Source organism: Mauremys mutica, chromosome 2, assembly GCF_020497125.1.
Source record: "Mauremys mutica isolate MM-2020 ecotype Southern chromosome 2, ASM2049712v1, whole genome shotgun sequence".
NCBI classification, from domain to species: domain Eukaryota; kingdom Metazoa; phylum Chordata; order Testudines; family Geoemydidae; genus Mauremys; species Mauremys mutica.
The window spans coordinates 179,479,508-179,505,013 of NC_059073.1; the positions used below are offsets into that span (position 1 = coordinate 179,479,508).

Sequence of the window (25,506 nt, forward strand, 5' to 3'; positions counted from 1 at the left end):
AAAGGGAAATGAGAAATTCTTGGGGAGATCTAAAAAAGAAAAAGTTGAAAAGACAACCCTCTCCTTGTTGAGGAAAAAATAGTAACCATGGCAATCTTAAAACAGTTTTTCCTTTTTTGGAATATTACCAGCACATTTTAAAATGTTTAGCAAAATTTCTACCATTCACGTTTAACTAACAGCTAAAGTGTAAATAGTAGTCCAAACCTCTTACCTTGAACACAAAAATAAGGAAGACAGGGTTCTCCAGACTGACATCCTTTTCTATTTACTTCACACAACTGATTGGCAGCACACGGATTTGGATTACATGGATGTGTAACCTCCTCCACAATGTTACCTAAAGAACTTGGGCCTGAAATTGTAATTACAGATCAGCTGCCGTGATTTAAATAATGAGGTCCATGATATTTTTTCTAATAAAGCATGGCATTTCCTATTTTGAACATTGAATTTTATTCTGCCACATACAATTCCTTGAAATCTTTCATTCTCCACTGTTGAGAACGCTTATGTAGAAGCTTGAAATGAGAGGTTACTTATAATGGGTTAACATATTAAGAACTTCACTCCTGAAAACCCTGGCCCAAATTCTGCTCACAAGTAACCATGTGTTTGATCAATCTTGTTCCCCAAATAAGTTTTGTTTACAACACAAAACAAAAATTGGGATTGATTGGCAGTCTCTAATCAAGAGAAACCCTATGACAGCAACAGCAGGGTTGTTAAAGGACAGCCTTAAGATGAATTGGAAACATACATAGTTTCTTGAAGACAATTTGGTGTCACTGGTGAACTGTTAAGATTCAACTCAGTTTCCCTCAACTCTGTATTAATGACTTCCTTGCATAAAGAGAAAAAGGAAAGTGAGGGGAAAGGAGAGACAAAGACATGGGAAAGGTAACTCAAATACAGAAACATGCATCTCAAAATCTTTAATACACCACTTCTGGGAATGATGAGACGTGGATGTTGTGAAGGATGCTGGGACAGATATTGCATTCACATGCACATATTGTATTTTATGTTTAAAGCACAAAAACAAAAAAAACCCATTGTAATTAAGATAGGCCAGACAGTACGAGCCGTAAAGTACTCACAGGTGTGTGTGTGTAAAAAGACTTTGGCCTACCAGGGCCTTGTGTACAATTTCTGGTATATTTAGTAAGCATGTAAATCCATGAATAGTTTTATGTATGCTTTCTCTCTGTCCTTTTACCCCAATAAATATACTCTGCTGAGAATGAGCTGTGTAATAACTTGAAATTGCTGGCACTCACTGGCTATAGCCCTGAGAGAGAAAGCACAGCAGAAGTACTGGCTGTTTGGCAGACTGGCTTGCTGGGGATATCACAGTATATGGCAGGGGGCTGTGCAGCCTCAAATCTCTGCTCAGATGGTAGTGGAACAGCTGAAGGCCTGAGTTCTACAGTGGAGAAAGGAGGGAGAAATGCAGATGCAGTTACCCTAAAACTGCGACAGATGTCTTTTGTTGTGTAAGGAAATGTGGGGGTAATGTTGGATTGTCGTCTTGTTTCTCAATACTCTGGGGTGTGATGGGGTTCTTTCTGATACACAGGCTAGTTAACCTTATTAAAAAAGGCATTATTTTGAAGAACGTTAAGATTCAATGGGCCAGATTTTCAGCTAATATAAATTAATATACATCAATTGAAGCTGCAGAAGTGAAGCCATGCTGGGGTTCTGGTCCAATATATTAGATGAAATACTTTCAGCTGAATAATTTCATGTGATTCCATTTTAAAAATGAAATATCAATTTTTAGAATTCAAAAGCATCTTGCATTCCAACTCTGTTGTACAGATATTTTGGTACTTACTTAGGTATGTATCCAAAGGGATACAGTTCTCAAAGTCATCTGTTGGAGATAGAAGTTCACAAATGCTTTCAGCTGTGTGGCCCTCAGGAAATTTATTTTGGTCTCCACATTTCTTGAGAATTTCCACACAATCTGATCTTCAGAGAAAATAAATAATTATACACAATGAACACAATACTGGAGGGAAATTTTTTTTTTTAAAAAGAAGAATAAAAAGAATAATTTTCCCCCAATCATTTATACCACTCATCGCTCACAAACATACAGAGAGGTATACATTTATGGTATGAAGATAGGAATTATAGAAACTTATTGCTGAAACTGCAGGTTTTTTCACCCTGGGTTTGGACAGTTTGTTTTGTAACTGTGCCAAAGCAAAGACAACAAGAAAACCAACAAAAACCTCTGGGACCTTAAAAGCCCCTTTATGCCAGCTGGCAAAGGGCGCACATACCGTCAGGATATTTAGGCAAACAGTCTTGTAAGATATATAAGAACTGGTCACATGCTGGTCATGAATAACATTGTGTGATGTATGTACGGTTTCTGTATGAAAAGTTATGTCTATGTGCTGGAAATGTTTCCTAAAATATGTTTTGGAGGCAGTGGATAAACAAGGTTGCCTTAACACAAAGGAAAAACAAACAGTTACTAATTTTCCATAACTGTTGTTCTTCGAGATGTGTTGCACATGCCCTCCCACTTTAGGTGTTTGTGTGCTCCAGTGAACAGTTGTCAGAAACTTTTTACCCCTAGCAGTACCATCAGGGCCGCCCAAACAAACAATCTCTGTTGTCTCACACACATCACATAGGCATAAAGGGCTGAGCTACCTCAGGCCCCCCTCAGTTCTTTCCTACCAGAACAAATCCAATAGAGAGGGGAAAGAGAGCAGGTCATGAAATGGACATCTTCAAGATGTGTTGCACAACAACAGTTACGGAAAGGTTAGTAACTATGGTTACCGTGTGTGAGAAGCTGCTGATGAAGGTGCTTCTGAAGCTGGTCTTGACAGGGCCGCACTGTGCTTTGCAGTCAATGAACTCTGTTGTTTAGAAGTGTGCTCTGAGGAGTGCCTCCTCTTTGCATGCACCCTAGAGTCTTTAGAAGAGCTCATCCTCTTCGAGTCTTTTGATGACTAATACTGAGTTCGATTTCCAATGCCTCTTCTTCAGAACCAGTGATACTGATCTGCTTCTTGGAACTCGTAATGCCAGAAATGCGCCACTGAGAGATGAAGAGATCCTTGATAATTGGACAAGGTAGAGGGCTCAGATGGAGGCCTCAGCACAAAGTCCATCAGCAGATATTTTAGCTTGGCTTCCCTGTCTTTTTTCAACAGGGCTTAAAGTTGTTACAAATGCCACACTAGCCTTACATGAGCCTCCCCCAAGCAAATAAGGTAAGTGGGGTGAGGGTCACTATCAGGCATAGCCTTACCACAGGAGCAGCAAACCTTGAAACTCAGAGAGCGCAGCATATCTCCAGTACTGGGACTGGTATCCAAACTGGGTGCCAGAACCACACAACAACTTTTTTATTTTTATTTTACTAACTAAACTAAATTAAACATGGGTACTATAAAAAGGTATTGAGAAAAAACTTGCAGAAGGACAGGGAAATCTAACAACTATCACAGGCAGTAGGAAGGAGCTAAGCAGGCCTGGGGTACGTTGGCCTTCTATGTCTGTGCAATGTGCATGAGACAGCAGAGGGCACTCAGGCCACCAATGGGTATTGCTACGGGTAAAAACTGACAACTGTGCACATGTGCAATCACTTGAAGAAGAGTGTGGATTTACCTTCTGCCTGGCTTCATTACAGGCAGTGGACAAAGAAAGTACATTTACATACAAGAAAAAAAGCAATCAGGCTAACAAGAGCTGGAGGAAACACCTGGGTGAGCACACCAGGGGAAACACCAGACTCTGAAACCCAGGAAGTATTGACTCTTTATACAAAGACTATAGACTTTAGAAAATACAAGGGGAGGAAAAAGACGTTCTAGTTATCCATCACTTAGAGGACAAAGAGCCAGCATCCTCTCATTCTATGACCGCTGGATTCTCCTTCCCAACGGCTGATGATGCCAGTAGCTTGAAGTAAGCAAGAAAGCTGTTTAATCCAAGTTGAAGCTGTAACTTTAGCAAGCTACAGCTTCAACACTAGAAAGTGCTTTATTTTGTTTTGTTTGTATCCATACCTGTCTCCTTTTCTCTTGCTTAGTATCACTTAAATCTACGTTCTTTATTAATACATTTATTCTTAGTTTTACTATAAATCATCTCAGTGCTGTTATAATGAAGTAAAGTGCAAGTCCTCAGCTAAACCAACAGGCGGGCATGTGCACTGTCTCCTTGGGGGCAGAAAACTTAATTTCTGTAAGTGTTCAGTAAGAGGGACTGGACACAGCACAGAGCTGTCCTGGGAAACTCAGGAACCTGTTCACTGGTTTGCTGGTGAGGCGGACAGACTGGTGTGGCAAGGAGCTGACACATAGTTTTTTCTGGGTCTTAAACTCACTCTTGCTGCTGCAGTGAGGTAACACAATGGCTTATGGTTCTGGGTGCTCTGCGGAGAGTGTCACAACCCCCAACATACTTAGCATGCATGTGGAGCTCAAAAAGAATGCCCGTGTCTTCCTTTGCAGTTTCTGTCAGAGGCGGTGGTTTTTCCCCCCTTTACTATTGATGTGGCCCACACCTCACTTTCACACCTAATGATTGGAAAGGGTGAGAACTAGGACAATACAACTCATCCAGCACCATTTGTGTGGGAATTGTGATACCACCCAGAAAGCATCCACAGAGCATTGGCTGCAGTCAGAAGCCAATACCAGCCGGAAAATACAAACTCTGCTCCCTCAAGAGCGATTAAGAATACTTAAAAATTATTAATACATGTGGGGAAATAAGGAAGCTAATGACAGAGAAAAAAGATTATGGTGGAGAGAAAGCATGGGGACAGAAAATAAAAAGGACAGTAAAACAATAAAAGGGGAAAGAAAACAATGGGAAAAAAAAGAGGAAGAAAATGTTATGTATTTAAAAGAATGGAAGTAGGAGATGAAAGGAGACCGAGAATCAAATGAAAGAATGGGGGAAAAAACAATTTGAAAGTTAGTAAATTATGTTTTGTTACTTGTCCTACATTTGACTGCAAACCCCCACACCAGGAAAGGGGAAAGAGGATGATCACATCACTAAAAGAAAGAAAGAACATCTGTACTGAATGCAACTCAGGTAGGAGATGAAGAGTTTCCACTGTCCCCCAATTCAAGCACTGCAGGGATCAAGAAAAAACAGACAGGCAGTAGTCTTGCAGAGAAATGGTTTTATATATAATATATATAATTTAGTCTGCCTAGGAGAGGAAGAATGGTCTAGTGGAAAGAACACTTTCCTGGGAATCAGAAGACGTGGGTCCTCTCCAACTGTTACACTGATATGCTGTGACCTCGGACAAGTCTCTTCTGCACCACTGTTTATCCTTCCGACCTCTGTCCTGTATATTTATATATGTAAAGCAGGATGTAAAAACCTGAAAAATGACCTTTATAATAGAAACACGGAGAGATTCTTCTCTACACTCTATTCAGGTAAGAGTTTAGGACTTTCAACTCCCATTGACTTTACTGGAAGTACATCAACTATTCAATATCACATTCCTTCTGTATTTGCCTTTTCTAACCCAAGCGAAACCCAGTACTATAGTAGATTGTGGTTTTGGTTTATATGTAAACTGAAAAACTACTGAAGTTAAAAAGACTTATGAATGTACTTACTTGCAGATAATACTTCCTCTAGATTTACTATGACAAGGTTTAATCTGCAGTGAGCAAGCAATTGCCTTCCACGTTTCTGGTTGGCATTTTTTAATGTCAAGAACAGGAATGTTTATAAATGGCATCTTAATACTTCCTTTCTCCCAAAGCTTCATGTCATTCATGGCTCCTTGGTCTGACTGAGCATTGCAGCTTCTAAAAAGTTCTGTTGGTCTTAAAGGAAAAAGTTAATATAGCATCTTTATACAGCAGGGAAAAAATAAATTTACTTTATACAACAAATTCTACAACCCTATGCTATGTGTCATAGCGGTATAAAAGACAATTGTGAACATCTGAAAGGAAATGATTTTTAAAAATTATTTCAAGAAGCTACCTTAAAAGTAATAAAAATGAGAAAATAAAGTGTTCAAAGGATTTCACCTGTTGTGTCTATATCATCTGTAATTCCTAGACAAAGTTGGAGGGATCTAACTCAGTGACAGACTTTCATATATACATTTAAAATTGTTGATGTATTCATTAGTGATCCTGTACCTTATTTTTACATATATTATATAACTAAATAGGGGATAGTTAAAAATGAATACATTTGTATTCTTTCAGAGCACATTCACCACCACCACAATGCGCTGGGAAAATTCAGTTTTTTTAAAAAGCTCCCTGAATACAACTCTGATTTTTATATTTCTGAAAGAATAAGAATTCTGAAAAAGAACAGATCGTTATGAGACATTCTAGTGCTCTCTCAGGAAAATTTTAAAATGTAATATGAAACACTATGTATTTTGGCTACATTTTGCAATATATGGTATATAGTATTTAAGATAACCCAGTTTTTTTTGCTTTTAAAAAAGGTCCAGGTTTTGTTTCCTAAACGGCAGAGCAATGAATTTTAAGAACATTTGTGGAAACTGTATTCTTATGTGTAGAAACATACGTATCTAGAACTAGATACATATCTAAAACAAAACAACAACGAGCAAGCAATGTCTATTTGTCTGTACAATGAACAGTTGGGGAAACATTTTACTAACAAGTAGCAAGATTTTACTATACACAAACTTTTATTCCAATCAGCCGCATCATGATAGCAATGAATATGTCTTTCTGAAGTGTGCTTTGTGTTTCAAAATTAAACACTGTTTCTCAAGAACCTTTCTAAAAAGATTTTACTTGAATAATTAAATAAAAAAGTCATTCTGATTACAAAACAATCTTTGGGGAAAAACTCTATAACATGAAGCATATAAATCTGAAAAAAAATTTACTCAACACACAGGAATTGCTTTATGAAATATTTAATACATTTCTCCTACCTGTTATTAAAATTAGTGCAGTAAGTGAGATTTCTACAGCCCAGTTGACAAGGTTCTCGTACGTCTGCTAAACAGGTCAACATGGAAACTTCAACTGGGCTGTACTCACAAATGCGATCAAATTCTTGCCAACTCTGTGTATTGCCCCAGCTTGTGCTATAAAGTTTAGTGCACAACTCCCTGAAAAACAAATTAAAATAAAAACAATTTTTCAGAAGTCTTGTACCATACAAAAAGAAACTACAGGTCCTCATCATGAAAGCCCACATCCTTCAAAATTCTCACTGAAGTTTTTGGTTTTTGACATCCAGACAGTTTTCAGGATCGGGCCCCATATGTGGCTGCAGACAGACCATTCAAGTGTTCTCCAGAGTGAGGAGCTTTCATTTAAAAAGCCAAGTAACACTCTAGCTGTGATGCTTGTGAAGAAAATGTCAAAATGTGAAGTGGGTACAACCAATGCAAAGATACCTACTGAAGTTTGCGGAGAGCCTGAAACAGTAACTCTGAGGTGAGAATCGCTCCACCCATTTCTGTGGGTGATAACTCAGATGGCAATAAGGAGGGGAAAATTTCTAACCCCATCCCTCAATTTCAGGTTATATACACTCGTGTCCAAAATGGGGAGCAAGAGAAGATGTCTGTCTTCCCCCAGTACCCAAAGCTTGAGGAGTTCAGCTGTTTTCATGGTCCAAAAATACCCACACCACTTTACACACATCCTGGGTGGCAAACACTCCAGTTGTCCCTTATCCAACTGTCAAGACATCCAGCTTTCCCTCCCAGATGACCACATTGAAATATAAAAATCTGCAGCGTATTGAAAAACTGAAGGCAGACTAAAATAAATTGAGAATTTAACATCAAACTAAGTAAACAACAGAAGGGATACGATATTGATTGTTCTGCACTGTATTGTTCTATCTTGGAGGAGAAGCAGCATTGCATAATTCCAGGACATACCTCCCATTATAAGATCCTGTTTTCAGTTGCTTATAAAACTTTGCCAAACATACCCATTTGGGATGAAATTTTACATATATTTTATGTCTCCCTCAGGCAGAATTTTTTTCAAAAATTTTCAGTCAAAACAGTTTAGCTGTTCAGAGAATGAGATTTGGGGCAGGGGAGAACACATTGTTTTACTCATGTTAAACTCTGGTGACTTTTTTGTGAACAGCTCTAGCTCCAAAGCATGCAGGCACAAGGACTAAGCCAAATTTAAGTAGGTGACCTTTCTATCAGGGTTATTTATTTTGCCATCTCTGTGAAAATTCACCCAAATTTTGCCTAGTTATAAGCCATTGAAAAAAAATTACAGTTTGTACATGCTCAATAGATTTCTTCAGTTTTATCAGCTAAAATTGCTGACAGAACATGCTCAAGTTTTTTTACATTTCTAGTGTGGAACAGACTATGCATTCACCATCCCCACAGAGCATCCTCTTACATACAAAACTAAGGTTGTACAAGCAACCTTATTTCTGACATTTCCTAACTTTTGACTGCTTGACTCTGCAACCTTAATAATGTTCTTTTAACATTATCATAGCCTGAAAGCCTAATGAAAAATCATAAAATTAGCCATTGGCATAGTATCTTTCACGTATTTGAGTCTTCTCCCAAACGCATGTTAAAATAAAGCGAAAACATTCAGACTAAATTCACTTATAGCACTGAAGGTGTTTCTGAATCATATGAATTCCAAAAAAACCCAATCTCTTGCTGAGCTTAGATTTTACACAGTAAATTAAGTGGCTTTGCAGACAAACGTTTAATTTTGAAAGAAATAGTGGCTTATTATTGAAACCTTGACCTGCTATACCTACAGTTTTAACCAAATTTAATAAATAACAGCTGAGAATCAAATACAAAGGGAAAACTGAATGGAACATTTATAGAAGATCCAAGCAAGTAGACAAAAAAAATCTCAAAATATACATTGAATTCAAAAGTGAATTTTCATTTTACTGCAACCATTTGGGGTCTGCTTTCTGAGGACATTAACACATTTAAACTTTATTATGGCAAATGTTTGCAAAACACATTGTTTAGCTTGAATATTTGCCACAAGTGAATTTCAAATTGTTAATGATTGTAAAATTCACAACTGACACTACTGACAGTTGCTTAGGTTACATAGTATTGTTTCTGTAATCTCACTGGATGATTTAGCTCTCCAACATGGGGTAAACTTGGATTATTATAAATTACTACATAATTTGTACAATAATTTAGGTAACTTATGTCACAAACTACTCAACAGTTATGTTTAACCGATTCAATTCACGAATCATTTTAATAATTACAAATTAATTATTCAAGCATTAAATGGTGCATGGACATATGAGACCAGAAAAAAACTCATACTGTTAGAATAAATTATATGTTGTGAACTGTTCGCTCAGTTCTAATTCAGAATCACTACACAGCTTTCGCTGGTAAAGGCCATATTGGCAAGTTTTTCAAGCATTATTTGTGATGGGTCAAATTGGAAAAATATATGTAGTTGAAGCTATTCTTCCCCCATTAATTCTTATCAGCAACTAAATGCCCCACTTCATCCTGCCCCAGTATCTGCCACTCCACTCAGCAACAATGGATACAGCATATTTATTGGGTGTTTCTCCTAAATTTGCTTGGTACTCACCTGAGATAAAAGGAATAGCTCTAGCCTGAAAGATATTGTTTCATGAAAGTTAAGACTGGAGCACAAAATGACTGACATCATGGAGGAGCCAATTTGCTGAACTTCTACAAACCACCCCAATTTGAAACTTGAATGAGAATATCTGTCACCTAGGAAGCTTCTGGAGCATTTTCACTATTAATTGCTTATAACGAGGGAGGGGTACCAAAAAAGGCTACTCACCTACATGTGGAAGTGTTTGCTTTAGAACAGCAATGCAATTTAGCCCCATCAAGGCCTGTTGAAGGAGGAGGATGCACAGTGACGCCAGGGTGAACAGACCTTGAACTCTCAAGAAAACACTGCCAGAGTGGATCTTGAGGCAGAGGCATTGTTTTACATCCTTCTATCAGTCCATCAACAATTTCAAGTTCTGTTTTCTTTGACATCAGAATCTTTTTACAAGCACTTTGGCAGGTATAATCTTCTGCTCTGTCACAGCAATACAAACCTAAATATTCAAAAGAATAAAAATGGTCATCTATCAGTTGGCAGCTATCTAATGACAATAACAAATGTATTCTACACCATGGTGCTTTACATTAAGACGTGTTGATTAAACATTTGAAATAAAATCAACAATGGCAAGCAGATGCTTCTTTAGTTTTAAATACTAGCAGACTGAGCCCTCTGAAGAAAAGCAGAGAGTGATCTATGGCATTAATAGATAATAACAATTAATAACACTCACCTCAAAATCTAACAATATATTATATATTTCATTTCAATTTTTTTTTAATGTTATAAAACATTTTATAATGTTTTACTTACTATCTGTAGGGTTTCTCATTGGATATGACTGTGTGTAGTTGTTCACGCAGTGTATTAACTGAGGGCTAATAGAGGCACAGTAACTTTCAACTGCTTTTATTTGTGAAGGACCAGGAGAAGAGTCTGTCCGAAAAATTGCTTGACAATATTCCCGGCAGTTTGTATGATGTCCTGCATAACTGCAACAAACTGATCCCACTGGAAACACAAGAAAAAATAACTGTGTTCCTGTGCACAGAAACAAATACATAGAAAAAGAACATACATACTCCACCAATAAATTCACTTAAAGACTTAGAATGACATTCATACTACTTACTATTCTAAAGAAGGACCCCGTTTTTGCAAACTCTACTAAAATAATTATCAGACACATGGAAATTGTGTGGGTCTGCAGGCTGGTAAAGGGGCCAATATTTTCTGGGTTTACTAAGGGTGGAAAAATCGTTACAGCTAGTCTTGGGCTTGAGAGAGTTTTGGTGACAATCAGATTTTAGATTCAGTTATTTTGCTTTTACATATTTGTAATACAACTATACATGTATTATAGTACAATTAGAATATACACACTAAAGACTAAAAGAGAGCAGCTGACCCCTGTACCCTCTAGGATAACTTAGGTTAAGATATAAGCAGAAGTTAGGTTTGGGGCCTAAGCGTACAGGGGTCTGGAAAACGGAAGTTGTTATTGTGAGAAAGTTAGAGATAAATTGGAGAGACAGTATTATGGGAAAGTAAAAGTTTGCAAGAACATGACCCAAGGTAATGTTACCGTTGTGCTTTGTTTATAACAAGCTTGAGCAAGCTTTTTAATTATTGTTTTTAAGAATTGTGGATGTTTTATTAAAATGCTATCTGTATTGATAGTATGGGAAGGACTTTAGCCCAGATGTTAATTTAAATAATGTGTATGTAAAGAGCCAATAAGAAGGTGGCAAAACTATAATTATGCTACGGGGCAGTTTAATGTTAATTAGTATTATAACAGATTATAAAAGGAGTAGTTTTGCTAAATTGCAAGAGCGCTCCAATTAACATAAAAAAGGATACCATTAGGTTCCAGGAATATAAAACTGTACTTCAGTCACTGGACTGATCACCCATTCATAAACTCAAAGATGAAAAAGTGTAAGTATAATTGTTCTATTGTCTAAGAGATAATTGCATGCCTGTTTGTTTAACTAATCATTTTCCTTTTAAATAAGGTTGGTTTGATCAAAGTGTTAATCAGTGATCTAAATAAATTTTTCTGTAACCAACCTAGATGTTAGTTTTTAGGTTCCAAGTTGGGTTTTACTGCACTCTTATCTTTAACAACTTAATATTAATTGGGGACATTTCAACATAAGTTACAAACGGTTACACCCCAATTCAAAAAACAAGAGATTGAATAAATCTGGCTCATTCACATAAAAATATTTGTTGCCACATTATTAAATACACACAGACACTTCCTGAAAAATGTTTTATCAAGAGAGAATTCCATGTGTGTAACTTTTTTTCATTTCTTCCCCTCCATCCATTTGTGGCAAGACAGTAACTTTGTTGATCAAAGTTTCATCTACGCCTGTTACTTATTTTTCACTTTAAATCATAAAATGAAGTAAAGTAGCAGAAACAGATGAACTTCTAAGAAACTGTTCAAATGCCCTGAGTAATAAAAACAAAGCAAAAAATAAAGATAAACAGATATACACATTCACATCTAAACTAACTATATATACAAAAATACACACATGCTCCTGCAAACACTTAAGCATATAACTTTACTCATGTGAATATTCCCATTTATTTCACTCATGAGCTCCCTCCTACCCCCCGCCCCCCCACATCCCTCCCTTGCAGGTGCTGGGGTGTAAATACTGAGAATACAAAAGGGAAAATAAAAAAGAACAAAAATAAATATTAATAAATTTAACTATATAGAGAATACTTACTCTCGTTTCTGCTAATGCAACTAAAAAGAGCATTCTGCAAACAAAACAAAAAACAATTACCAAAAAACAAAGAATTTCACATATAAATAAAAGTGTTCAGCAATTTCTTAACATTACACATTATTTGTTTAACAAAATGGAATTCATTAAAGAAACATTATACTGTTAAGGTGTATCTAAATAGCACAAGTAGAAGTGTATAATGGATAACAGGCATATTTGCTTAAAAAATGAGGTAAATAAAAATAATTTAAAAGACCGTGTATCATTCCAAATTCTTTTTGCATATTTTAATGGAACATATAGGAAGGTTAATCACCTAGATCGGGATAGGCAACCTATGGCACGCATGCCAAAGGTGGCACGCGAGCTGATTTTCAGTGGCACTCACACTGCACAGGTCCTGGCCACCGGTCTGGGGGCTCTGCATTTTAATTTAATTTTAAATTAAGCTTCTTAAATATTTTAAAAACCTTATATACTTTACATACAACAATAGTTTGGTTATATATTATAGACTTATAGAAAGAGACCTTCTAAAAATGTTAAAATGTATTACTGGCACGCGAAACCTTAAATCAGAGTGAATAAATGAAGACTTGGCACACCACTTCTGAAAGGTTGCCGACCCCTGACCTAGACAGAAAGATCTTCATAAACTACCTAAAAGATAAGGAATAGGATATACAAACACAATATTAATGACTGTTAATTTAGGGACAAATCCTGCAGTCTAAATTCCCACAGAAATCCATGGGAGTTTAGCCTGCATAAGGAATCAGTATGCATGGAAGGCTAGGGCCCTCAGTGAGTCCTATCTTTTGGAGGCAAATGAAAGTACAAAGAGCAGGAAAAATAATTTAAAAAATTTACAAGTTAATGTGACATGACAGTTATGGTTCAGAACAACAATATTACTGTCACCAAAAACTTTAGAAAATATTGTAAAAGTTCAGTGGAATACAAAGAAAGTGTTTTATCATCTAAAATGAGAAAGATAAGTCTTGTGTGCAAATACAAAATGGACATGCAGAAACTTGACAACAACAACAACAACAAGTCTTACTAGTTAAAACCAGTAACTAGGTGGCAGGCAGATTTTGTATTCTAATCCCCAATAAGCAAGTGGGGAACACATGACCTCATTTGCAAGGCCAGCCTTCAAAGCAGTAAGCCATATTGGCCACCTCAGCCTGTGTTTACAGACATGAATAAGTAATCAGCTCTTATGGACATGAATAAGTAGTCTGTGTGTACAGAACATTTAGATGCTGATATTACTTAAGCAGTAGGGTGTAATTACCTAGTTTTAAAATTGATCTTGATAAATTTAGGAACTGGATAATAAAATGGAGTTGCCTGCAATAACAGGACGTAGACACAGTTAACTGTGAGGTGACTTCAATTCCCATATTCCTATGTTCCCACAAAAAAAACCCTCACTGAATTTACTCCTAAATGTAAAACGTTTGGCTAATTTTTTGTCACATGGAGGCAAAGTTCTGAGTATCTGATTTGTTATACTCGTATATTAATGAACATGTATGCCAACACAATAATAAAAGCATGTGCTTTTGCCAGCAGATTTTCTTTGAAATAAAAGCTTAATGCCAACAAGTATTTTTTAAAGTGACCTTTGTCCACCTTAGCTCAATAGAAATGAAATATTTTTTGCAAATCTTATTTATTTTTCATTATTGAGCTTATTTTCTTTTGGCACTGCTCTCAGTGAAAAGTCAAACCAAAATTAATCTATTCATTTTTCATTTCTGACTCTCATACTGTAACACCAATGTAACAATGTATGGACAAAAATGCTGCAAGAAAATGTTTGTTTAAAAATCCCTTTTTCTGTTAGAATATTTTAACTGGAAACAATTTTATTATCGGTGTTTTGAATCTTATTTTTATAAAACCTAAATACTGGACCAAATCTGAATTCAGTGTTTCTAATTTGGTTAATTACAAATTTCATTAAAACTCTTCACCTGATCTTATTGATCTAGATTTTTGCTCAGCAGAAGCTTTAAGACAAGCCTTGTCTCTTTATGCCTCAGCAAACTAAGAGAGGAAAAAATGATTATTTAACATAGTAAATAAACAACGCCAAGATCATGTCCTCTAGATCTATACCCATGGGGGAAAAAAATCACCCAAACAGGAAGACGGACTCTGGGAAAAGGGAAGCAGCCTAAGAAGGAACTGCCATAGCATAGGCCCAGAAATTAAAAAGACAAAAAACCCAAACACATATTATAGAACTGACTTACTATACTATTTAAAGGAAAAAAAGCACGCAAAAAAGGGAAAAAATAGTGATAAAGAATGTATCTAGGTGAGTGCGCAAACCTCTGCTGCTGCAATATCACTATAACCAACTAAGTTACTTTGATGGCTTCTGATGGCCAAAACAGTCTTGACTGAGAAGATCAGAAGAGCTTTAAATGATAAATTTTATTAACTAAACTAGATACACTGTAAAGTCTAAATTGGACCAGAATTTGGTTTTATAAAATAAGGATGTTATGAAGTCAGTGGAGTTATACCTGCAGAGAATTTGGGCCTTCAACAGTTAAAAGGTACAGGGAAAGATTGTTTGAGGTCACCCTGCCTTTTACACCTCCAGAAGTTGGGGAAGGATACTGACCCAACAAATGCTGCTTTCTAGAAGGCTCTGAGTTCATATACACAAAATGCACTTATCCCAAGAATGGGAGAATCTTGAATTCTTGGAGAACTGATTAAAAAGCAGAACCTTCAATGAAAACTAGATGCTGTATAGCGGCTTTCTTAAATAGGAAATAAAGAGCTATCAGGCTAAAATACATAGATCCCAATGAAAGACTTGGAAGAGAAGAAATAAACTGGGGAAGGAGGAATAAACTGCTAAGAAATGAAATTTGTACATTTTGCTTCAGCTGATTCAAATGTGGACATATTAAATACAGGCGCATAACAGATGACCATTTTCCTTCATTAATGTCCCAATCTTGCTCCCTGTGAAATCAAGTATAAAGTTCCCATTTTTTTCTTTTCTCGGGAAGATATTGTAAAATGGATGTTCTATATGTAAGACTATTTTAGATAAGAAAAATGAAAAACATTAATGCTGCTCCCTTTTTCCCTTTCTTGTTCCACCTCCTCTTCCATTTCAACCCCAAAACACACCCATGCTAAAGACATTCATTAGTAGCCGCATGATCTTCACATTCTGTCATACTTTCCCACAGCTATCCCACACCTTTTGGTCTTTGGGGGGGGAGGGTTGTTTTGTTTTCTCTTTGTATGTCTATTTAGATTGCAAACTCTACAGAGCAGGGGTCGTGTCTTCCTACATGGTTATGCAGCATCTAGTATATTTTGGAGGCCATAAAAACAACAACAGTAATATGAGAAATTGGTCTTCCCCAAAGTGCAGCCATGATTACATAAGAGGGAATGCATCTCACTAGGTAGCTATACCCTGCATGAGACCTATCAAACCAACAGTAAGATCCTGGTTCAGGAAACCAGAGGAGAGAGAGGTGCTACCACTGAAACCTATCAGCACTCTTCTCAAGAAACTGTCACTGACATGTAAGGCTAATTGCTATCAGGAAGTTTTATCATCAGAGAGCAGGGATATAAACTCAGTAGGAAAAGGACTGTATAGTTCTACTGGGAGCCAGAAAAAGATAAATGAGTTCCTTACTGAACTGAGAGCTGCAGGAAATTTACCCCTATTGAGTATGAGTTACAAGACGCTCAAGCATTCTTGTTTCTGTTTGAATCCTGCCTGACATAAGGGTTTATTTTATGTTGATGCCTGAACTGCAAGTCTAGACCTTCTCTCTCCTTGGTGCAGTCATCACATTGATCTGGGTATCAAAATGCTGTTTTCTACATTCTAATAAAACTGATAATTATCTGACAATCAACTTTCAGCCTCAAGGAGATAGAATCTCGCCTCTGGCTGTTAATTAAGGAAGACAGTTCTAACATTACATTTTATAACTAGACAGACCACTTCTTCTGTTAGTGGTAGAAAATGTATTTATTGTATAGAAAAAAAACCAGAAAGTGTTACTATAATGAATTCAAGTTCATGAGTTCTTGAGACCTCAATTATCAGCCATTCTAGCTACAAGTTGTCATTATTGATGACTTCTTATCCATAGAATGGCTGATAATTGAGGTCTCAAGAACTCACGACACCAATAAAGTATACAATTATTAAAAACCATTAAAACAACATATCTTAACCACACAGAAATTCAAAAGACTATCTGCTCAGCATAATGGTCCACAAACAAAAAATAATGATTAATATCACCACCACCCAGCTCTTCTTACACCGCTTCTCATCAGTAGATATCTTTACAAAGGTCTTTACAAAGGTCAGTATCATTACCCCAAAAAGGCATCCAATTTTATCTTCATTTTTTCCACTATTCCCCTAAAAATCTTTAGTACTATTACTGTTTTAATATTTACTTCCAAGTACACAGCAGTAACTCACAGACCCCTTCCCGCCCCCAGCCCAGGGCCCCGCATTCTCCCCAGCCCCTCCCCATGATCCATCCCACGTTACCTGGGGGTGGGTCTCTGTCCTCCTCCTGCTGCACCGGAGACTTCTGAACCACAGGATTCTCCGGAACCACAGCAGCGAAAGGAGCAGAACGTGGGGCTGCCAGCAGCTTCTCTAGCGCAGCTGTACCCCCCCAAACCCCACCCCAGCCCTGTCCTTCGGCAGGGCTGTACAGACTCCAGACAGAAGACGCAGCTGCGTGGAAGGGCTGGGGCGGGGGAGGACGGAGGAGCTGCCGGCGGCCCCATGTTCTGCTCCCCCTTTGTCTTTCCAGTACAGAGTACCAGCTATAAATATATTACTGGTATGGCACACTGGACCATACCACCATACTTGAACCACTGGGATGAGGAAACAGAGAACTCATGGCTAGAGGGTTTGTTACAGACAGAACCATCATTCTATAGCTGCAAAGTAAAAACAGAGCAATTCTATTATTGCTACTAAAGCCTCAAGGTTGCAATAATGTCCTTAGAACTCTTTCCCATCCCCATGGGTGCGAGGGTGATAGCAAATTGATCCGCATAGCCACAAATCCACTGGCCCTGCATAGCCACAGATCCAATGGCCTCACACCTTCAGCACGGTGGAACACAGATAGCCCTCAAAGGAGCTGTACTCCACAGCAAGTGTAGGGTATGGACCTACAGCGTCCCAACATTTCCCCAACCTTATGCTGTGGAACCACAATGGGCCACTTTTAGATATGAAAAGGATAGGGTTTGTCCCTTTATCAAATAAAACACACAATTTTGTGGGTTAAGGTAGTAGAAGATCACAGTCTCTGAGAGACTTAGGCTGCTTTTATAGCATAAGAAAGAAAGAAAACACTGCTCTCTTTTCAAACTACAGTTAGAGCTAGTCAACATTTTAAAAAATATTTCATTAAACATTTTGTAATTTGAAATTTAATTCCTGAACATTTTCAATTTTTTTTATTAAATTGAAACAAAAAGATTAGCATTTAGAAGTTTAATTGTTCTTTCCTCACTTTTTCCCACCACTGGAAAAGAGAGGGAAAAGCACACTTTTTAAAAAAACCTTTCTTTTTTTCCCCTCCTGAAAAGGTGGGTGTGGGGCTGAAAAAACTAAACAGATTCTTCCACAACCAAAAATATGTATTTAAAAAAAAAGTCAAAGCTTGACAAAAATCAAAACAGATTCTGTCAAAAAACACTGTCAAAAATATTAACAAAATTTTGACTAGCTCCAACTTGTGCTTTTTAAAAATAATTTCAAAGAAGCATTCTAGAAACAGCTCAGAATCCTAATAAACCTTAATACCCCCCTTTAGTACTGTGTTGCATTGATGATAATTTTATATGAATAAATAAAGCATGAAATGATAAAGCATTCCAACATGTCTACTTAGTGTTAGTTTGGAAAAGATACTGTTCTTCTCATTTGGTTAGCGCTATAAGACAGCAGCTTTGTTTCGATTAAAAAAAATGAATATACTTCTAGGTTACAACCCCTGCACTTCTCAGATATAATGGTCTCATTTAAATATTAACAAATCTGTGAACGCCTCCAATCTCCACTGAGCCCCAATACCATGACAGGAAAGTCTCATTTAGAAATGAAAGGCCTGTCCTGGAAGAGTCAGGAACATGAAGTCATTAGTCTACATTTTTAAGAGTGACTAGCGATTTGGGGCACCTCAAGTTTTGGACAGCTTGGGGACCTGATTTTCAGAAGTGCTGAGCACCTGTCCATAGAAAATCAGGCACTAACATGTTTCAAACTGGGCACCCAAAAACACTGGCACCCAAAATCAGTCATTTTTGAAAATTTAAGCCATTGTATTAGTGCACATCCATTCTATAAGTATAATTATGTTTTGTAACCATTTTGTCCATCATCCGAACTGATTACAATAAATGTTTTAATCTATCCATACATCAGCCTTTTTCCTACAACACAACCATCTGTCAGCTACATTTTTGCATCTACACCAAATAAGCTGCCTGATCATGTTTGTATCAATGTATACTGGGAAAACCTGGGCAGCTATTCAATAGTACCCAAAGGGGAGCGTGCCGAGAAAATATACACAAAGGTAGTAAACTCTGTGATGTCTGGTTGTACAGGGAGCTGGAGGGCAGAAGGATCAACAAACCAGTCACTTAGGCACGGTTAGCAGATTCTGTCCATATAATAAAGCAACAGTGTTACAAGTGGATTACAGTAAGACAACCATGCGACAAAGTAGGCTGCTGGCAAGGATGCAACATTATTAGCAGCCATAGTTACTAACTGAATATTGACCATGTTGAGTGAGGACACAAACCATGTTTAGTTGCAAACTCATTTAAAAATTGTAGTGAGAACAGGACCTTTACAACTTTTAGGCCTGGTCCACACTGTAACATTTAACCATTTGTACTCAGTTAATGGAATGGTTTGCTCAGACTGTGCCTTCTGATCACACAGAAGGCGACCAAATTTTTTCTGAGTAACCATGACAACTACCAGAGTTTCTCCTCAGCAAGAGGCCTGCACTGGGATATGGTTATCTTCATGAAATTGGTTCAACATACCTTCCCCCCCCGCCCCATTTTGCAAGACGGACAGGACCCCTTAACCGTGTCTGTGTACCAAATGGGCCAGTCCTCCTACCTTTACACTTTCTGGATAGTAGAGCATCTCAGAGTGCATTAACCACATGGTGCAGCTCTGTGCTACTGAGGGTTAGCCAGTTTCCCAGAACGCACTGATACAGTTAGGCAACATGGTAGGATGCAGCTATACAAGCATGATTAGGATGGCATTCTAGAGAAAACTAGGCTGAGGGGAGAACATGATACCAATCTTCAAATATGTAAAGAGGACAGTGATCAACTGTTCTCAATGTACATCCAGGGTAGGATAAGAGGTAATCAAATTAGTTTGCAGCTAGGGAGATTTAGGTTAGATAGTAGGAAAAAGTGTGTAGCTATAACGATAATTAAGCACTGGAACAGGTTACCTAGGGAGGTTGTGGAATCTGCGTTACTGGAGGTTTTTAATAACAGGTTAGACAACCACCAATCAGAGATGGTCTAGGTAGTCTTAATCCTGTCTCAGTGCTGTGGATTTGACTAGATTACATCATTAGGTCTCTTCAAGCCCTAACATTGCTATGATTCTAAAAACTGCTATATGGTAATAAATTGAACTGTGTTATTTGTAAATTAAGCTGACCATGTCTTTAATTGTAGTTTGTCTTAAAGGGGCTATTAACCATGATTTTATAACTAGAGGCATAGTCACCTTAACTAGTCACAAGTAAGTTATCAAGTGATCAAAAAGCTGCTGTCACAACCATCTTTCTGAATCTACACCTACCATAATAAGTTTGTAACAGTGCACTGTGAGAGAAGAAAGCTGATAAGAAGGCAAAGAGAAGGTAAAGGAAAGGACAAAACAGAGATATTGGGGGAGGAAGGGAAAGAAGAAGACAAAAAAAGTGAGCAGAAAAAAGAATATGAAGAGCAAAATCACCTGTCAGATAGGAAAGTGAAGCTAAAAAACAATTTTATAGAGAAAGGAAAAAGAAAAGCACATATGGTGCTCCATTTTCAAAATACTCATTTTACATTAAAAATGATCAAAGATTGCAAAACATCATCAGAGAAGTCTGATCTCTGTTTTAAAGGAATCTATTCTAGCCGCTTCTTCTGTATGTGAAGTTGCAATCCTCAATTTGTAATACAGTATTTTCCACAAACAATTATGATATCACCACTATAGCATAATGACTTCCAGGGAGGAATAACATTTGTCATACATGTGCTTTACGCTAGCTAGGCTAAATTAGTAACAAAAAAAAGTCTCAATTAATAGCAGCTAGTTAAACAAATAATGGAAAAGACAAAGAGCTTATTCTGCAAAGATATTTTTCAGATTTCTCTATGGTATCAGAAGATCTTTGAAGTTCTTTTGTCCAGTACTGCAGGACCTACTGGTTTTGCTCTTTTTGGAGCTCATCAGCTGCAGGCAACGGCCTAATTAGGGTGTCAAACACACGGTCTACATAAGGAACCTTCAGTAACAGAAGAGAAGCTTCTGCATTTGCAGTGCTGAATACAATTTTTTTTTAAATTGTTGAGTAACCTGCATCTTGAATGAAGAATGACAGCTAATGGAATTATTCTTACAGTGCAAATGGGAAGTGCATGTGGTGTTTGGTGCTTACAGTCCTGCATTCGATCCCCCATTGACCATCATGGCATCTGTATTGTTTACCATATGTGGACATAGTTAGCTGATGAAATGAGCTCTTCCTGTGCAACACCAGTTAGGTCATAACCAGTTTGAATGTAGAGACTAACCAATTTAAATAATTTCCATTTAGGCATATACACAACTACAAATACTCTAGAAAACTTGTAGTAGGGTTTCATTCTATCAAATTACTAACCAAAGCCTTCTCAATCTCTAAATTAGTTGGTAAATTCTGAGGTTGAAGAAGAAAGCCAGGAGGTAAGAGTACTGGGTTTAGTAGGATTTAGTGACTCATCACCAAGAATTTCAGATGTGGGTGTAAGACACTAAAGCTTATTCACTTTCCTAGATGATATAAAATAATAAAAATATTTTCAGAAATAGACTGTATAGGAAACCCAAACAATCTGAACTTCAATTTTGACAGGATAAAAGGGAGGCTTGTTTCCAACCCCACAGGTTCTTTACAACACCTGTCTTTTAATGGAAGAAAGAATGAAGACAAAGAGCCCTGGAAAGTTAAATGATGACAACACAAACTAGTAGATGTGTCAGGATAGTGGCCGAAGCCTGCCCAGGCTTACTAAAACAACTAGGTCACCTTTCATATCAAAATATTAAGCTGTAAGGTAGACAGAAGGCTTTAATTGTCTTAAGCTTGCACCAAAGATTGTCTCAATTTCAAGAAACAGGTCTTTTGTAGAGCTTTTACTGAAATTTGAATAGTACTTTTTCCACTTCTGGTAAGCATTTATTGTTTAAATTAACCACGCTGCTTTTGGCAGGAGGAGTGGGATCAGTGGATGGGATTTTAATTAAGGATCTGATCCTTAATCTGAAATAAGAGCCAAATAAAATAGGCAGAATGAACTGTGGTTCCATTGACACGGCTAGAAAAGCAGAACATGAAAATTGGTAGCTTGCCTCAGAAATATAAGATTTACATATACCATGTGTCTCATCTTCTTGATTACATTATGAAGACAACACAGAGAATGAATAGCCTGAAGGAAGTGCTAACTCTAATCTAACAGAAAAGTATCTGTCACTGAGTGGATGATTTTCCACTCTTGAATGGGACGGAGAACAGAACTGTCTTTGTGGAAATTATGGTATCACCATTGGGGGGGTGGGAGTTTTGGCTACAGATTCCTTCCTTTACTGATCTTCTTACCATGTCTCAAGTCATTTGCAAATAAATCATGATTCTCCATAAGATGAATGGCAGCTGGAAAAATATGTTTTATCCTTCACACTCAGATTCATATAGTCTTCCATCATCACAGTTGGATGCAAGCTCCTTTTCCTCTACCTTGTTCCTTTTTCACATCAGGCAGAGTGGGGAACTGAACCTGGGTCTCCCACATCCCATGGATTAGGGTACTCCTATGGGATGTGGGAGACCCAGATTCAATTCTCCACTCTGCCTGATGTGGAGAAGGGATTTAAACAGGGCTGTCTCCCACTTCACAGAAGAGTGCCCCAATCATTGTGCTATGGGATATTCTGGGAGAAGGTCTATCTCAATCTCTCCTGTTGAGGCAGTTCCACTTTATTCAAGTATTTAATACAGTTATTGGGCCTGAGACCAAGAGAATAATTCTATAGCCTGGTGGTTAGAAGATTCACCTTCAAGTCCCTGCTTCAATAGCCAGTGAATTAAAACATCATTCACCCACTTCTAGAAACAAAGGATCTCAGAGATAAGCATACTGACCACTTAGCTTCAATATATTTATGTTCAATCTGGTTTGTATGAACATTCAAAGGCCAAGAACAGTCGTGTGTTTTAGGGGTATGTCAAACAATTTATGAGCCTTTTCCTCTACTAATGAAAGTTCTAGATATAGAGGACCCAAAAGCTCTTTGAATTGTTGCTAATCTGAGCATGATACTGAAGCAACAAGGATACTACCATCAGTAAATGCAGAAATTGTTTGGATAGCTTCAGGAAACTCTGAAGGCTCATCATACACCTGCTCTTCATTACCATTAATAGCAGTCTTTAACAGTATATGCTAAACACACCAGCTAGAGGTGGTGGCGACTCTTTGCTGGTGAGGCAGGGACAAATTCTGTATTTCCCTGCTGAGAGTAAAGGGGTTCAAATTTCTCTGAGGGCCTTTTTGGGGCAGAGGAAAGCAAGGAAACCATTGGCATACTGGTCACTTTACCCATTTGGCCAAAAGCCACCTGGGCTTAGGGTATAAGCAAAGGCCACAGAGGAATTCATCAAGAAACTTCAGAATGGAACCAAGATCTGGAACCAACAAAAGAAAAGAGATCCAACATCTCTCCATGATCTTCACTCTGGGGATTCTCTGATCAGACTCCATTCCAGATGAAGCAGAAGACAACTCAGGAAAGCTCTCAAATCCAAACCCTCTGAAATGGGGGTAACATTCTCCCTATAGAAGAAGAATGAAGTGAAATGATAAGGGAAACCAGATTACCTGGAGTCAGAAGAGATGCATCACTATCTTTTAAGAAGTGGTAGCGAAGGTTGCTCCTCAAACCAAAGAAACAACTCTGCCAATACTGGGGTCTAGTGAGAACTAGGAAGGCCAACAGAACAGCAACTGTTTGATCCTCTAGCACAGGATTAGGGAGTCACCCTCAGATCCAATGATATACTGTCCCTGGACCTATGGGATTCATAGATGGAAGTCCAAGTGAGGTGTTCAAGATAAATGGTTTGGCGAATATCTCTATTTATAAAACTTCTGACCCTGTTCCTAATGCTCCCGTATCAAAAAGTAAATGTGCAGACCAAGCCCTAGGACACAGAACACCTTGGGTTAAAAGAACCATGAGATCAGGCAGATTTCTTGGGGCACATCAAACTGACCAAGATTTGAATCCAAAAGATGGATTCACTATACCAGCCATGCTTTAGCATCACCTCCATGAGAAAAAGCCTAAGCCAACACTCCTTTTTACATTTGGCCAAAGGAGCAAAACTGGCAGAAACTAACCATTAATGTCCTGGTAACTCAGACCCAGTAGGGAGCTGAGGAGGATACCAGTACCAAATGGCACCTTGCAATGGTACAAGCTGTTAATAATTCTAACGAACACTTTTTTTTTGCTCAACAATCCTAGATCTAATAAATACACTACTCTGACAAGTAAACTAGCAGTGAAAACAAGAAAATTTGAGCCAATGTTCTGTTGAGAATCATGATATTTACGAAGTCTATGGTGGTGACAGAGGAACTGAGGACATTTGGGGACATAGTGACATATGTGCCCTTACATTGAACATTTAGATACAGGAGAATGCATGTGCATAGATCCAATGATTGCCGCTTTTAGATGATTCCATGCTCACAGTAGGGAGGACATGAACATCTCAAGAGCAAGAGCATACAGAGAAGATCAGATGAGAACCAAAAGTTTCAGGCTGCATTCTTTACAGGAAGTTATCAGCAATATTCATGGATTTCTCTGCCATTGACTAGAGCAGGATTCCATTATCCTATGATCTAGAACAAAAAGTACCAGTTCAGTAACTTTGAAGCTGCTATTCACTGAGTGCAAAAAGGTGTGTTTGAGACATAATATTTTTCCCCATACAGAGCACAGCATTTGAAGCACATGCTCTTGCGCTGCTTTTTAAAAGGTTTTAATTAATGTAGAAAACATGAAAAAGCTACACAAAAAGAAATAAAATGTTGCAAAAATTAAAGGAAATAAAAATACCTTTTAACTGTCCCAGGAGCACCAGGAGGAGTGCCCAATATTGTTCTGTTTAAAAAATAATTTTTACAGTGAATTGAGGAACAGAAACTAAAAACTAAGGAACATTTCCACTTACATTTATCAAAGATGGCTGCTGCTATTGCTACCAGAGTTATATTATTATTGGTAGATGTCTACAAGACACAGTGAACTAAATTAAGAGAAACTTCAGCCAAGACTTACGAAAAGTGCACTGCATTTAGCAGGGGGGAAAAAACCAACAAACTGGCGTTCTTAATATGTAGGGAAAAGCATAGTCTGCAGTGTGTAGGACTGACATTTGTAGTGTATAAAGGAAAGTTACAGTACTGCCCCTTCAACACCAAAAGTGACCTCAAGTAGGCAATTACACCCTCCCAGTCTATTATTTCAGGCATTATATCTTACTTTGTCATATTCTCAACATAGTAAACCTCAACTCTACACACATCTTAATAATAAAAACTCACATGCAGTTCCCCTCCCCAGCCCTCCACCCCTTGCTTGTCTTTTACCTACCTTTTTGGAAGGAGATGAACAGGATAGTAGAGAGCTGGAAGAAGTGAAGAAGGAAAAAAAAAGAGATATGCATTGGTAGAAAGAGGATGAAAGGAAAACAAGCAGCAGCAGCTGAAAAGGAGCAGAGAAAAAAAGGACCAAAAAAAAGAAAAAA

At 37.7% G+C, this 25,506-nt stretch overlaps 1 protein-coding gene across 3 annotated transcripts in view; it reads right to left on the reverse strand.

Annotated features, from left to right (window-relative positions):
- Positions 1-25,506, reverse strand: part of RECK (reversion inducing cysteine rich protein with kazal motifs) — a 127,038-nt gene that overhangs the window by 47,645 nt on the left and 53,887 nt on the right. The window contains exons 3-10 of one of the 3 annotated variants that reach the window (XM_045003570.1): positions 25,353-25,386; positions 12,341-12,374; positions 10,404-10,601; positions 9,816-10,083; positions 6,944-7,123; positions 5,625-5,837; positions 1,841-1,977; positions 215-355 (exon numbers count right to left, since the gene is read on the reverse strand). In XM_045003570.1, the coding sequence (XP_044859505.1) occupies positions 215-355; positions 1,841-1,977; positions 5,625-5,837; positions 6,944-7,123; positions 9,816-10,083; positions 10,404-10,601; positions 12,341-12,374; positions 25,353-25,386 (1,205 nt within the window). Of the gene's footprint in view, positions 1-214; positions 356-1,840; positions 1,978-5,624; positions 5,838-6,943; positions 7,124-9,815; positions 10,084-10,403; positions 10,602-12,340; positions 12,375-24,815; positions 24,861-25,352; positions 25,387-25,506 lie in introns of those variants that run through there. The other 2 variants (XM_045003571.1, XM_045003569.1) reach the window with 2 other exon arrangements.